Below are 15,535 nucleotides of genomic sequence, written 5' to 3'. Positions count from 1 at the left end.
CCAGTACACATATTCCCAGCTGAAGTTGAATCAGGCAGTACTCTGTCTTATTGTTCCAGCTCTCCTACCATAAACCAGCATTCTCTTTGCAGTCGTTTTAGTGCCACTTTTTCACATTTTTGTGCTTTTTGGCTCTCAAGTATTGCTGTCTAGTGTTTCTTAGCACAAGAAAGCTTCATTGTGCCTTATGGAGAATATACATGTGTTAGATAAGATTTGATCAGGCATGAGTTATAGTACTGTTGGCCAAGTTCAGTGTTAATAAATCAACAACATATATTAAACGAGGTGTCTTTAAAAAGAAACACGTATAAACAAGGCCATATATTGATCAGCTAATGAAAATGTTGCAACCAGAGTCTCACAGAAACCTAACCCTTTATATCTGCTAGAAGCACTGGGTCAGTATTTGCTAATTCAGCGTTCTCAGTAACTTTATAGAACCTAACTACTGTGAATAATGAGAATCAACTATAACCTATACTCTTTTGTGTTTGTTTGTTTGTTTGTTTGTTTTTTGAGATGGAGTCTCACTCTGTCTCCCGGGCTGGAGTGCAGTTGCGCGATCTCAGCTCACTGCAATCTCTGCCTCCTGGGTTCAAGCAATTCTCCTGCCTCAGCCTCCTGAGTAGCTAAGATTACAGGTGTGCGCCACCATGCCCAGCTAATTTCTGTATTTTCAGTAGAGTTAGAATTTCACCATGTTGTCAGGCTGGTCTCGAACTCCTAACCTTGTGATCCACCCACCTCTGCCTCCCAAAGTGCTGGGATTACAGGCGTGAGCCACCACACCCAGACACCTATACTCTTTTGATCAGGCTTCTTTCACTCAGCATAATTAATTTGAGATTTACACATATTGCAGCATGTATCAGTAATTTATTTTTATTACTGAAGAGGCTATTATAAATAAAGCTCCTGTGATTATTTGTGTACATGTCTTTGTATGGGCACATGTTTTCATTTCTCTTGGGTGAATACCTAGGAATGGAAAGGCTTCGTTGTATGGTAGGGTAGATGTTTGAAATTTTTGAGAAACTTCCAAACTGTTTTCCAAAGCAGTGATAACATTTTACATTTCTACCAACAGTATATGAGAGTTCTAGTTCAACCATATCTTGCCAAAACTTGATATGGTCAGTCTTTTTCATTTTAGCCATCCTAATAGATGTATAGTGTATCTCATTTTGGTTTTAACTTGCATTTCTCTAATGATTAATGATGCTGAACATCTGTTTTGCCATCCGTTTATCTTCCTTGGTGAAGTGTCTGCTCAGATCTTTTGCCCATTATTTGTTGCCATTGGGTTGTTTACTTTCCTATTATTGAATAGTGAAAGTTGTATATACATTCTGCATACAAGTCTTTTATCAGATACATGATTTCCAAGTATTTCCTCTCCATCTGTGGCTTTGTCTTTTCGTTCTCTTAACAATGTCTTTTGAAAATCAGAAGATCTCGATCTTCAGGAAGTCCACTAATTTATTAATTTGTATTATTTTTTCTTTACTGGGTCATGTTTTCAGTTTCTTTGTTTTTGTTTGTTTGGGGGTTTTTTGTTTGTTTGGAGACACAGTTTTGCTCTTCTTGCTCAGGCTGGAGTGCAGTGGCATGATCTCAGCTCACTGCAACCTCCGCCTCCCAGGTTCAAGTGATTCTCCTGCCTTAGCCTCCCGAGTAGCTGAGATTATAGGCGCCCGCCACCATGCCCGGCTAATTTTGTGTATTTTTAGTAGAGACAGGGTTTCACCATGTTGGGCAGGCTGGTCTCAAACTCCTGACCTCAGGTGATCCCAGCCTCGGACTCCCAGAGTGCTGGGATTACAGGTGTGAACCACTGTGTCTGGCTGCTTTCAGTTTTTATCTAAGAAATCTTTGCCTAACATATGAAATCACACATGTGGTGTGAGGCATGATCAAGGGAGTTCATTTCTGAGGGAATGAGAGGTTGTATATGGATATCCAGTTGTACCAGCAACATTTGTTAAAAAGTTTATCCTTTCTCTACTAAATTTCCTTTATGCCTTTATTAAAAATAAATTGACCGCATGTATGTATGGTAATGTTTCCGGACTCTCCAAACTGCTGCATTGATCTGTTTGTCTATTTGGTGTCATGCTAATACTGGCCTCTTAAAACAAGTTGGGAAGTAGTCATTCCTCTTCAGTTTTCTGGAAGAGTTTGTGTAGAATTTGTTTTTTTTTTTTTTTTCCTTAAATGTTTGGAAGAACTCATAAGTGAAGAATTGATAAATAATTTTTCAATGAAACCATCTGGGTGTGGTTTTTATCTTTAGTTAAAAACTTTCTATGTGAGAGGTTTTTAACTACAGATTACAATTTTTTTAACAGCGATAGAGCTATTCAGATTATCTCTTTATAGCTCCTTTCTTTAACTTTGAGTTCAGGTTGTTCTTATTCTAGTTCCTTAAGGTAGAAGCTGAAGTCATTAATTTGAGACCTTTCTTCTCTTCCAGTAAGCATTTAGTACTATAAATTTTCCTCTCGGTACTGCTTTAGCAGTATCTAACAAACGTTAATATGTGTGTTTTCATTGTCTTTCAATTCAAAATACTTTCTATTTTCCCTTTTGATGTCTTCTTTGGCCCATAAGTTATTTAGACATGTATCATATAGTTTCTAAACATTCTGGGATTTTCCAGATATCTTTCTCTTACATATTTCTAATTTCATTCCATGTAACCAGAGAATATACTTTGTATAATTTGAATCTTTTAAATTTATTGAGAGTTGTTTTATGGTATAGATACAGTTCGTCTTGGTAAATATACACAAATATAGAGTTTATATTCTGTTGTTGTTTGGTGGAATGTTCTATAAATGACAAGTAGGTCAAGTTAGTTGATAGTGTTGTCCAGTTCTTTTATATCCTTACTGATATTATGTTTACTTGTTCTAGCAATTATTGATAGATGGATATTGAAATCTTTGATTATAGTTGCAGATTTGTCTGTTTCTTCTTGCAATTCTTTAAAGTTTCATGGAATGGATTTTGAAGCTTGTCATGAACTCTGTCTGCATAGTTAGGATCACTATGTCTTCTTGATAAACTGACCCTTTTATCATTATAAAATGACCCTCTTTATTCCTGGAGATAATTCTTTGCTCTGAAATCTACTTTGTCTCATAGTGATATAGTCACTTTGGCTTTTTATTAGTTAGCATAGTGTAAACTGTTTATCCCTTCATTTAAATAATTTCTGTCTATATTTAATGTGTCTAATATATAGTTTAATTTTTAAAAATCTAATCTGACAATTTATGCTTTTCAATTGGGTTATTTAGACCATTTACACTTAATGTGATTCGTGATCTACTTGGATTTTAATCTATCATCTTGCTATTTGTGTTCTATTTGTCCAATTTGCTTATTGGTTCTTTTTCCTCTTTTTCTTTCTTTTGGATTTTAAATATTTTTTATGCTCCCATTTTATCTCCTTTGTTAGTTTATTGGCTATAATTCTTTGTTGTGTTATGTTAATGGTTGCTTTCGGGTTAATAGTGTATATTTTTGATTTGTAACAGCAACTTTCAAGTGATAGTATACTACATGTATTGTACAAGAACCTTACTTACTTTTATTTCTCCCTGCCTGGCCTTTGCACTATTGTCAAACATTTTACTGCTATATGTGTTACAAACCCTATAGAGTATTATTGGGGGTTTTTTGTTTGTTTGTTTTTGGTAGAAACACTATGTTGCCCAGGCTGGTATCGAACGCCTGAGCTCAAGTGATCCACATGCTTCGGCCTCCCAAAGTGTTGGGATTAGGAGTGTGAAGCACCATGCCTGACCCACAGTTAATTACCTTTTAAAGAGATTTTTAATAAAAAAATATTCTAATCCTAACCCATATAGTTACCATTTCTAATGCTTATCATTATTTTTATAGATGTAGGTTTCCATCTCATATGATTTTTTTCTGCTTGATGAACTACAATACTTCTTTTAATGCAAGCTTGCCAATAATGAATCCTTCTAGCTGTTGTATGTCTGAGAATGTCTTTATTTTACCCTTGTTTTTGAAAAACATTTTTTTTTGGGGGGGTAAAGAATTCTGGGTTGACACCAGGCACCATTGCTTATGCCTGTAGTCCCACCTACTCATGAGGAAGGAGGTGGGAAGATTGTTTGAGCCCAGGAGTTCAAGTCCAGCCTAGACAATACTGTAAGACCCCTGTTTCAAATAAATAAAAGAATTTTGAATTGGAGATTATTTTTTTCCTTGAGTTCCTTTTTTTTTTATTTTTAAATTTTTTTTAGGGACTAGGTCTCACTCTGTCACCCAAACTGGAGTGCAGTGGCGCAATGGCATGATCGTGGCTCACTGCAACCTAGAACTCCTGGGTTCAAGTGATCATTCCATCTCAGCCTTCCAAAGTGCTGGGATTACAGGTGTGAGCCCACACACTCAGCCCTCTAGTTCTTTAAAGAAGTTGCTTCACTGTTTTCTAGCCTGCATTGTTTCTGACAAGGAATCAACCATCATCCTGTTCTTCTGTATGTAACATGTCATTTTTCCCTGGTTGCTTTTAAGTGTCTATGACTGGTTTTAAGCAATTTGATGATGTATACTTGGTGTTCTTTGCTTCGTTTCTTATACGTGAATGTGTTGAGTTTCTGGATCTTTGGGTTTAAAGTTTTCATCAAATTTGGCAAATTTTCAACCAGGACTTAATCAAATAGTTTTCCTGTCCCCTCATCTCCTAGTTTTACAGATTCCACTTATGCTTGCTTTTGGCTACCTAAAGTTGTCCCGCAGTTTGCTGATAATTTGTTCATTTCTGCTTTTTTCTCATATTTCATTTTTGTACAGTTTCTATTGCTATGTCTTTAAGTTCACTCTTCTTTATTTCTGCAATTTCTAATCTGCCATTAATTGTATACACTGTATTTTTCATCCTCACCACTGTATTTTTTTCTAATCTCTAGAAGTTTGATTTCAGCCTTTGTATTTTTGATGTCTCTAAGACTTAACATATCCAGTCTTTCCTCTAGCGTCTTGAATTTATGGTATGTAATTTTAACATGTTTTAATGTGCTAGTCTACTTCTCTATCATCTGCATCACTTCCGGGTCTCTTTCAATTGATTTTTCTCCTCATTGTGGGTTATATTTTCAGTTGTATGCCAGACACTGAGAATCACACATTATTAGATACTAGACATTTCTGTATTCCTAAAAATGTTCTTGAGCTTTGTTCTGGGATGTGGTGAAGTTAAATGAAAACCGTGATCCTTTTGGATGTTGCTTTTAAGTTTGGCTCAGCAGGACTATCAGCTTTTGGTCTAGTATGTTTTCCCCATTACTGGGGCAATACCCTTTTTAGTACTCTAACCAGTGCCTCCTGAATTAGGTTTTTCTACTGTAGCTATTGGCAACAGGCACTTTTCTCAGTCCTCTATGAGCTGCAGACATTGTTCCCTCTAGTGCTTTTGAATGGTTCTTTCCCTGGCCTCAGTTATCTTTCTCACATGCATCAGAACTCCACTGAAGGTTCAGGTGGGACCTTTGCAAATCCCCAGCATTTTCTCTATAGCTCTCCTCTCCAGCATTCTGCCCTGCAAACTCTAGCTGCCTTGACTTTCCAGGACTTCCAGCTCTAGCCTCAACTTAGAGAGACCTCTAGTCTCTCCCTAGGTCCCCTTCCCTACATCCCAACCTAGAAACATTCTCCAGGCAGTAAGCTAAAATCATCACTGAGCTCATCTCATTTGATTCCTGTCTTAGAGAGATCACTGTCCTTCATGTCCTGATGTCCAAATGTCTTGAGAGCCACAGTTTTATATCCAATATTTTATTTTAGGAAGGAGGCAAATATGGTCCCTATTAATGACTTGACCTGTTTTCTTTTTGATTTTGTAATTTCTGATTTTTTAAATTGGGCTTTTGTTTAAAGAAAAAGAAAACCGTAAAGGTGACTTTTTGTAGTGGTTTCTATTTTAAAGTTACATTCATGTGAAATTACATGTTTTAGAAAATGTAAGTGTAGCTGGGTCTTTCAGTTCATTAAATCAATTCTCTAACTGAAATGTGCATGCTTTGAGCTTAGAAAAAAATTAGCACAAATGAACAAGGTAGAGATGACCATTTGGACAACAGGGATAGCTACGTAAGTCTATATAGAAAGTTCTGTCTTGACCCCACGTACACTCTGTTAAACACAAAATGTGTCTCCAGGGCCTAACCTTCTATTATCTCACTGTTCTGCAGCATTTCAGCCATGAGGTTTCTGCTTACCTTATTCCTGTGGTCACATAGTAACTGAGCCTCCTACTGCATAAGAAAGAAAGAATAAAGCATAACAGACAATAGAGATTCTCCTATTCATTGCTGTAGGTCTGTAGCATAGGAAGCTGATCTCAATTAATCTTGAAAGTGAATCTCAAAATATGCATGTTGGGCTGAGCATGGTCGCGCTTTCCTTTGATACTCTCTGCCCAAATAGAGCATCTAAAATGTGAGGCTCATTCTAATTCAGGTTGAAGAACATCTTGCTCTACTTCTGTTGCAGTTCAGATAATTTTAGAATATATATGGATTCAATCTCATTTTATAGTCATCCACTAACTTAAAAAAAAATAAGTACATTGAAAGAAATTGGGGTTTGAGACAAGGCTCATAAAATTCCTTTGATTGTCTTAGTTTTTTATTTATAGGGTTCAAAGCCATCTCTTAAATAGATGAAAATTATCCTGAATTACAGCTGTATAACAACACTACCAATTCTCTCATTTATTTAGATGAAGATCTGGGGGATGTTTCTGCATCTGTCTTACCAGAATTGAAAAGAGAAACATATGGCCAGATTCAAGTCTGTGCAAAACAGAAGCTGGCTCGCCATAGTTCTTTTAACACAGTTCAGGCTTCTGCGAGGATCCAGAGGAAGGTGAACTCAGAACCCAGCAGCCCGTACAGAGAAGAACAAGGTATCTACCTTTGCATAATGTCTGGAATCCATCAGTTGCCATGTAACTGTAGCCCATGCCAGTGTAGCACCCATGTGCTGGCATTTTAAAACAAGCTGACCCTCTCAGCCCTGCCTGTTTTTCCCAGTGGTCTACTTTTTACTTAGCTGAAGTGAAACAATTATTGGAGGCCAAGGAGACGCCTATGAACATGACCCCTTTCCTGAAATTGATCCTGGTCTCCTTGTAGACCAGTTGGTTTGCCATAGTTGGCCTGTTTCATATATCTCTGAAATTCATTAGGCTTATAAAGCAATGCTTGTTTTGAATACTTTGTTTTGTTTTGTTTTTTGAGAGAAAAGTCACTCTGTCACCCAGGCTGGAGTCCAGTGGCACAACACAGCTCACTGCAGCCTTGACCTCTCAGACTCAAACAGTCCTCCTCCCTCAGCCTCCCAAGCTGGGATCACAAACACACATCACCGTGCCTGGCTAATTTTTTATTTTTTGTAGAGACGGGGTCTCCCTGTATTGCCCAGACTTATTTTGAATTCTTGGTGAGACCTGAATTCACCATGAACAGCTAACTTCTGAAAATTTTTCTTTGAATCAAAACCATAACAGATTTGAGTAATCTCTGAGCTGAGAATAATGAATTCTCAGCTATGTAATGCTCAGTATATAGTGGGTGTGTATAAGTCTCTTGCTATATTTGTCAAGCCTTCATCTTTCTTTTCAGGATCAGGTGGCTTCTCTTTAGAAATTGGAAGCCTAGCAGCTGTCTATAGACAGAAAATAGAAGACAATTCACAGTAAGTAGTCTATAAAAGCTCAGAGTGTATTCTTTTCCATCTTAGTGTTAACTTTGACTAAATTGAAATGCCACCCATCAAAGGAAAAAATTTTAGGTCAGCCGTTGATTTGTTAGGAATTGGTAAGTTTCCCTTTGTGCCCTACACTGTGCAGGAAGCAGTATCAGGGACACAAAAGTATGAAAAATGTATTCTGGAAGCTATGATGGCTTATAGGAAACAAGATAAAAAGACCACACTGAAAAAAGACAATTCATAATTAACATGACCGTGAGAAATGATGCATCAGAGTTCCGTGAATCACTTTGTCATTATTGTGGTTGGTTTTGCTACTAACTACCAGGTACCATTGCAGGAGGCTTAGTGTGAATTGACTCATCTGATCATAAGAGCAATCCTTTGAGGTTTTACAGAGAAGTACTACCCTCATTTTACAGAGAGAAAACTGAAGTACAAAAAGGTTATGTAACTTTCCCAAAGTCACATTGCTAATAGGTGACAAAGCTGGGATTCATACCCAGGCTGTCTGACTTAAAATTTGGGCCTGCTTTTGAAAGAAATCATATATCACCAGAGAAAGCAGAAGAAACGCTAGAAAAGTGTTTAACGACAGACATGGGAAGAAGCAGGTTACAAGGCAGAACCAGGGAGTAGAAGAGCCAAAGCCTGACTTGTTTTGCGGTCATGGTTTGTCCAAACAGGACAGGAAAAGGAAAAATTATTCAGCAGAAGAGGTTAGGTGTTGGAGGTAAGTCGGTCAAGTTGGCAAAAAACTTTGAAAGCCAGAGAAGAGTTTGGATTCATCAGGGAAACTGTAAGGAGCTATTGTAGGTTCTCTGACGAAGATCATCCTGGCTACTTTTCATAATTGGGATTAGGCGTAGAGAAAGGCAGGTCACAGAACAGATCATTTGCAGTCATTCTGGTCTGCTTTGAGACAGAGCTGAGCTGTATACAGTGGAGCTGGAAAGAAAGGGAAACCTGTGTGAGACAGTGAGTTGGCAGGGCAAGCTAAAGGAGACAGAGGCATAAGAAAGAACATCTGCATGTCAGGTGATGGTGATGTCATTGGTGGAGACAAAGAAGTTGAAGGTGGATGGCTGGTGGGGGGATGGTGGGTGATGTGCCTAGGGTGGGCATGTTCAGTTTCACAGAGCTGAGCAGTACCCATTACTCAACCAGAGGCAGCTGACTGGAGAGGTGATCATCCCTGCAGCCCAGTGCACTCCATTTTATTCTCAGCAGCACAGTGGGAAGGGAATGGTGGGCACAACAGGTGTTCATGATTCCATCAGGAAACAAAGAAATCCTGGTCATCTGTTTACTGGTTTTTTGTTTTGTTTTGTTTGGCTTTTGCTTTTTGGAGACAGAATCTCACTCTGTTGCCCAGGCTGGGATGCAGTAGCGCTCTCTCAGCTCACTGCAAACTTCACCTTCCAGGTTCAAGAGATTCTTATGCCTCAGCCTCCAGAGTAGCTGAGATTACAGGCATGCACCACCACGCCCAGCTAATTTTTTTATTTTTAGTAGAGGTGGGGTTTTGCCATATTGGCCAGGCTGGTCTCAAACTCCTGACCTCAGGTGATCCACCTGCCTCAGCCTTCCAAAGTGCTGGGATTACAGGCGTGAGCCACCAAGCCCTGCCCTTTGTTTACTGTTTCCTAAAGGATTGTTCTTCTCGATTCCTAAAAATACACTAAGAACGGCCGGGCACGGTGGCTAAGAACATAAACATGGTTTTAAATGTTTGAAAATTTTTCCAAATGAATGGCCCAAACATTGTTTATATCTTATTTTATTTTCTTATTTTAGGGACAGGGTCGCCCAGACTAGAGTGCAGTGGCGTGATCATAGCTCACCGCAGCCTCAAACTCCTGGGCTCAAGCAATCCTCCCTCCTAGTTCCCCAAAGGAGGCATGAGCCACTGTGCTGGCCTATAAACTTACACATTTATGGGACTTAATTTTGATTGTATGCTGCCTAAAATTTTGTTACTAACACTGAGCAGAATGGGACAAGAATGACAGAATATAATTTAGAAGATAAGTTTGTTTCCTCACTGCCCACTTATTTCATACTAGATTTGTGAAATGAGACAAATGAGATTCCTCTTTTTTTAAATCAAAGTCCATTCTCTGTTAGTCTCCCAGAGTCTCTCACAGTGACTGAGAACATGGGCTTTGCCATCAAACAGATATGGGCATGGGACCCAGATTCCCACTTGAGAGCTGGCTCGCCTGAGGGAGGGTGATCAACTTCTGCGCTTCAGTCCTCCTCACTAGTAAACTGGGGGAAATAAGAGTAGCTAGTATTATAATTATTGCATAAATTGTTATAGTATTATGCTAATTATTATAGTATGTACACGCCTGGCGAGGGTGTAAGTGCTTGGTAATTGGTAATTGATAACTATCAGATGTGGAAGAGATGAAGGAGGAATGAATGTTCTCGCTCACCTGAGATTCCAGTGGCTTTTCCCTCATCAGCTCTCCCACCCCATCCTAACCATTTATCCAGGCTACACCTGGACATCTGCCTCTGGGATGAGCTAACATGCGCTCAGCAAGTGCACTTTCCTATCTGCCTGAGGAATATTATCTCATTGCTGATTTGGTATGACTCTCTTTAGGAAAGTAAAGGGTCAGAAGTTGGTAGACTGTGCTAACTTCGTTGTTTCTTTTTATTACAGGGGAAGAGCCTTTGCCAGCAAGAGAGTGGTGCCTCCATCAAGCAGTTTGGACCCTGTTGCTCCTTGCCCTGTCCTCTCTGTTGACTCAGAATATTGTGTTAATCCTTTAGCCCACCCAGTATTTTCTGTTGCTCAGGCGGACCTGCAGACATTCTCCGTGCAGAATGGTCTGAATGGACAAGTAGATATCTCACTCGCTTCTGCAGCCTCTGCTGTGGAGAGCTTGAAGCCAGCACTCCTTGCTGGCCAGCCTCTAGTGTACGTGCCCTCTGCCTCACTGTTCATGCTGTATGGAAGTCTGCAGGAGGGAACAGCATCAGGGTTAGGATCAGAGAGGGATGGCAGAAACTCAGAAGCCCCAGCCACGGTAGAGCTGTCATCCACACCGTCAGCTCAGAAGCGCCTCTCAGAGGAGAGGAAGCCTCAGGAGGAGGAGGAGCCAGCCACAAAAAGGCAAAGCAGGGAATATGAAGATGGCCCGCTGTCGCTCGTCATGCCCAAGGTAAGGGAGTGCCAGTGGATGTGTTTGGTGACATCCTGTTAGCCCTGAGCTTCTTCCTAATGAAGATACACTGATATTAATAAGTGTTGGAGTCTGGAATATGGGGCTATTTCATGTCACTTTCATAATTAATTAAGCACTGGAGTGGCTCTACCAAAAATCTTCCCCTAAAATAGTGCGTAAGAAAGGACATGAACCTGGAAACCGTCATTCTCAGCAAACTGACACAAGAACAGAAAATCAAATACCACATGTTCTCGCTCATAGGCAGGTGTTGAACAGTGAGAACACATGGACACAGGGAGGGGAGCATCACACACTGGGGGTCCCTCGGGGGGAAATAGGGGAGGGATAGCGGGGAGTGGGGAGTTGGGGAGAGATAGCATGGGGAGAAAAGACAGATATAGGTGATGGGGAGGAAGGCAGTGAATCACACTGCCATGTGTACCTATGCAACAATCTTAAATGTTCTTCACATGTACCACAAAACCTAAAATGCAATAAAAAATATAAAATAAAACTGAGATGGAAAAAAATAAATAATTTAAAAAAGGAAAGGTGATTTTTATACAACTCACACTTTGTATAAAATGCTAAAAAGTATAAAGAAGAAAAAAAGTTACCCAGAATGCTACCACATAGAGGCATCACTGTTAACATGTTTGTAGATTTCCTTCCAGTCTTTTTTACATCCTTTCTTTTTTAAACAAATTAGGATCACTGAAATAATCATCTTAATCCAGGATGCAGCTGAGTTCCAGAGGGAAGAATGTGGGTGCTATCTGGCTTTCAGATCTATGCTTGGTCAGTTCTCACTGCTCAGTGATCCTGTTTCCGTAGCTTCAAAATGAAAAGAACGAAAATCTGAGCTGTCCACGCCTTCTGCTTAGTAGCCATTCAGAGGTTAATGAGATATGACCAGTAAAACTCTCAGAAAGCAGGAGCACTGTCATCACAGTGGTTTGCAGTGGGTCGGCTGGGGGCGCTTCATGGAAATCATTAGACTAATTAAGAACCTTTCTCTATTTTTTTCTCTTGCCAGAATGAATTTTTCTCATTTCATAGATAGCCTGGGGTTGCAGATCAAAACTGAAAGACTGGCTGGCATATGTCTTAGGTAACCAAGACATCTTGGATCAGCCCACAGTTCTTATAGGACCCCAAAAGTGTCAACACCCTTTACATGTGTTACCAGCTCAGAAACATATCTCACAGTCTAACCACCATGGCTAGTTTTCCACTGCTAAAATCTCTATCATTTCTCTACTTAGAAATCAGAATAGATGCACATGACGTGACATTTATTTTCAGACCATTCCTACAAAAACAGTGAAAACCACTGACATACACAAATCAGTGTGGCACGCAGCTATATCCTACCTTTATGCTTATGTGTTAGCAATATTAAGAAAGCTGTTATTAAGATTTACTAATCTGAGCATTTTGGGAGGCCAAGCCAGGCAGATCACCTGAGGTCAGGAGTTCGAGACCAGCCTGCCCAACATGGTGAAATCTCGTCTCTACTAAAAATACAAAAATTAGCCAGGCATGGTGGCACACCCCTGTCATCCCAGCTACTCAGGAGGCTGAGGCAGGAAAATTGCTTGAACGTGGGAGGCAGAGGTTGCAGTGAGCCGATCATGCCACTGCTCTCCAGCTTGGGCAACCAGGAGGCAGAGGTTGCAGTGAGCCAAGATCATGCCACTGCACTCCAGCTTGGGCAACAGAGTGAGACTCTATCTCAAAAAAAAAAAAGGAGTTAGTACTGGAATTTTGACTTGCTTTCCTGCTTCCTGGTTTGGTTGTGTTTAGAAACCCTCAGATTCCATGGACCTTGCCTCTCCCAAGACTATGAGTAACAGAGCGTCTGTACCCCTCAAAGACATTCATGTGAATGGCCAACTCCCTGCTACAGAAGATATTTCAGGAAAGGCAACGGCAAACTGTTTTGTTTCTTCTGAGTGGGGAAATCCTTCAAGAAATACAGATGTTGAAAAGCCTTCAAAAGAAAATGAAAGCACCAAAGAGCCTTCTTTGCTACAGTATCTTTGTGTGCAGTCTCCCACAGGTAAGGGATGTCATCATGTCTTAGAGTCCCTTGTGGCAGTCAGATCCTGAAGTGGATTTTTAAATTTTTGTCTGTGTCACCTGACCAAAGTGGCTTATTGATGTGCCTGAGTCATTTTACTCAGCCCCTTTGTTTTCTCCATTTGCAAATGAAGGGAGAAGCTGCTTCTACTTTCACCAACTTCAGGGATAATGAGAAAATAATTAAGGCAGGTGATTTTTAAAAAAAATACATTAAACTAAATTATTTGGTGAAAAAAGCACAGTAATTCAGCTGAATCTAGCATTGTTTTAGTATAATAGTATGAACGTGTTGGCCACTGCATGCAGCTAGTGTTTTGAGGTCTTGAACATCTAGAGATACTGGATATATTGCATCGTGGTCAAGTGCCAGGTCCAGAATAAGAGGGCTTGACATTTAAAACCACTTAGTATCTGCGTGAACTTAAGCGTTCTTCATCCTCATTGGTTAAACAGCAGTAATAATAGCACCTGCTTCATATGGGTGCTGTGAAAATTGAATTAAATTTAATAAGATAATCTATCTAAAGCACTTAGAATATTAGCACCTGGCACTTAGTAAGACTCAATAAATGCTGTTACTATTTTGAATTAAAGCCAAAATACAGTAGACACCAGACTGTTAAAGTATGTACTTCGTACATAAAGCTGCTCTTGATGCAAAGATACCTAAATTGATTTTCCTCAATTCCTTGTTGGTTTAAGCCTAACCTGCTAGGTCAGGTTAGGTAAGTATTTATGATCATTCACTTACTTAGAAAAAATTATTTATTCCTTTTGTAAATATCTTTTAGTGCTTTCATGAATACCTGGATGAACAGAAATAGACTCAGTCCCTGCTGAGTGAAAATTACAGCCCAGCACAGGGGTTTTTCACTTCTGCTGTGCTGTGGACCTGTTGGCAGGCTGGTGAAGGCCACGAATACCTCCTCATAATGTTTACAGATGCATAGAATTAAATATATGGAATTACAAGGGAAGCCAATTATTTTGAATGCAACTAGGAAAACCGTTTTAAAAATTACTGATAGTAATAAAAAGACCTGACAACCAGCCCAGTACTGTCAAAATTTCCAAGTCGTGCTGAGCTTAACAGTGTATCAAGAAATCTGTAATAGCTTGAATATGTATTTATCTGTACTCTTTCCTAATGACAAAGTCAAGGTACTGTTAAAATTGTTGATTTGTTGCCTGCGATAATTGAGGAACTTATAAAAATAAAAATATATTGGCCAGGCACAGTGGCTCATGTCTATAATCTCAGTGCTTAGGGAGGATGAAGTGGGAAGATAACTTGAGCCCATGAGTTTGAGACCAGCCAGGCAACATACGGAGACCCTGTCGCTACAAAAAAAAAAAAGTAGCTGGGTATAGTGGTGTACTTGTGATCCTAGCTACTCTGCAGGCTGAAATGGACTACTTGAGCCCAGGAGGTTGAGGCTACAGTGAGCCATGATCACACACACCACTGCACTCCAGCCAGGGTAACAGAGCAAGACTCTGTCTCAAAACCAAACAAAAATAAGTAAATAAATGAAAATAAAGATGTAATCTTTCCCATCCAAGCTTTTTGCCTTCTCAGTTTTGGTTCAGTGGAACTCAGGTTAAAAACTTCACAAGCATCAACCAAATGATCACACAGTTAAATGTGGGATTACAGTCTTGGCCACAGCTGTGTAGAGCAGGGTGTGGGCTGTTTTGCCTAGTCAGCTGGGGGAAGGTCTCATCATTCATTGATTCTTTTTGTGGACTCCCTTTTGAAAGGACCATGACAAATGTGAGCTTGAATAGTATCCTCATGATGACATACATTGATTTTCGCCTGTTCTGCTTCTCTTTCAGGATTAAATGGTTTCAATGTACTTTTATCTGGCAGCCAAACCCCCCCTACTGTGGGCCCATCCTCAGGTCAACTGCCATCTTTCAGTGTCCCTTGCATGGTCTTACCCTCTCCGTCTCTGGGCCCTTTTCCTGTTCTCTATTCTCCTGCAATACCAGGCCCGGTTTCTTCTTCTCCTGGTGCTCTCCCAAACACAGGACCTGTGAATTTCAGCTTGCCTGGCCTTGGATCAGTAGCCCATCTTCTCGTCGGCCCCACAGCTGTGGTTAATCCAAAGTCATCCACACTCCCTTCTGCAGACCCTCAGCTTCAGGGTCAGCCCTCACTAAATCTGAGTCCAGTGATGTCACGGTCACACAGTGTCGTCCAACCTGAATCCCCCATTTACGTGGGACATCCAGTCTCAGTAGTAAAATTACAACAGGTGAGGCCTGAAATTTCCTGAAGACACCATCACTCTGGGAAGGGGTATGCCTGTGATTAACCAGCTTTCATTTTAGCCACATGACTGCCAGACAGAGGCACCAGGTCAGGCTCCACCCAGCTTCCATTGTAGACTCAGAGTTATTTGCTCCTTTTATAAAGCACTGAGACATGAGGTGAGAGATCCTATGCTTTAAAGGTGAAAATGTATGTTTTTAGTTGTCATTCTGTTTCTTAAAATTAGAGAGGACCT

At 40.1% G+C, this 15,535-nt stretch overlaps 1 protein-coding gene across 2 annotated transcripts in view; it reads left to right on the top strand.

The window, feature by feature from the left end:
* Positions 1-15,535, top strand: part of E2F7 (E2F transcription factor 7) — a 45,723-nt gene that overhangs the window by 25,601 nt on the left and 4,587 nt on the right. Inside the window, exons 8-12 of one of the 2 annotated variants that reach the window (XM_002752806.6) lie at positions 6,764-6,949; positions 7,668-7,740; positions 10,430-10,931; positions 12,744-12,999; positions 14,862-15,283. In XM_002752806.6, coding sequence (XP_002752852.1) covers positions 6,764-6,949; positions 7,668-7,740; positions 10,430-10,931; positions 12,744-12,999; positions 14,862-15,283 — 1,439 coding nt within the window. The remainder of the gene's footprint in view (positions 1-6,763; positions 6,950-7,667; positions 7,741-10,429; positions 10,932-12,743; positions 13,000-14,861; positions 15,284-15,535) is intronic. The other variant, XM_009004271.5, reaches the window with a different exon arrangement.

The sequence above is a fragment of the Callithrix jacchus genome, chromosome 9, assembly GCF_049354715.1.
Source record: "Callithrix jacchus isolate 240 chromosome 9, calJac240_pri, whole genome shotgun sequence".
Taxonomy (NCBI): domain Eukaryota; kingdom Metazoa; phylum Chordata; class Mammalia; order Primates; family Cebidae; genus Callithrix; species Callithrix jacchus.
This window is presented reverse-complemented; position numbering and strand designations above follow the sequence as displayed.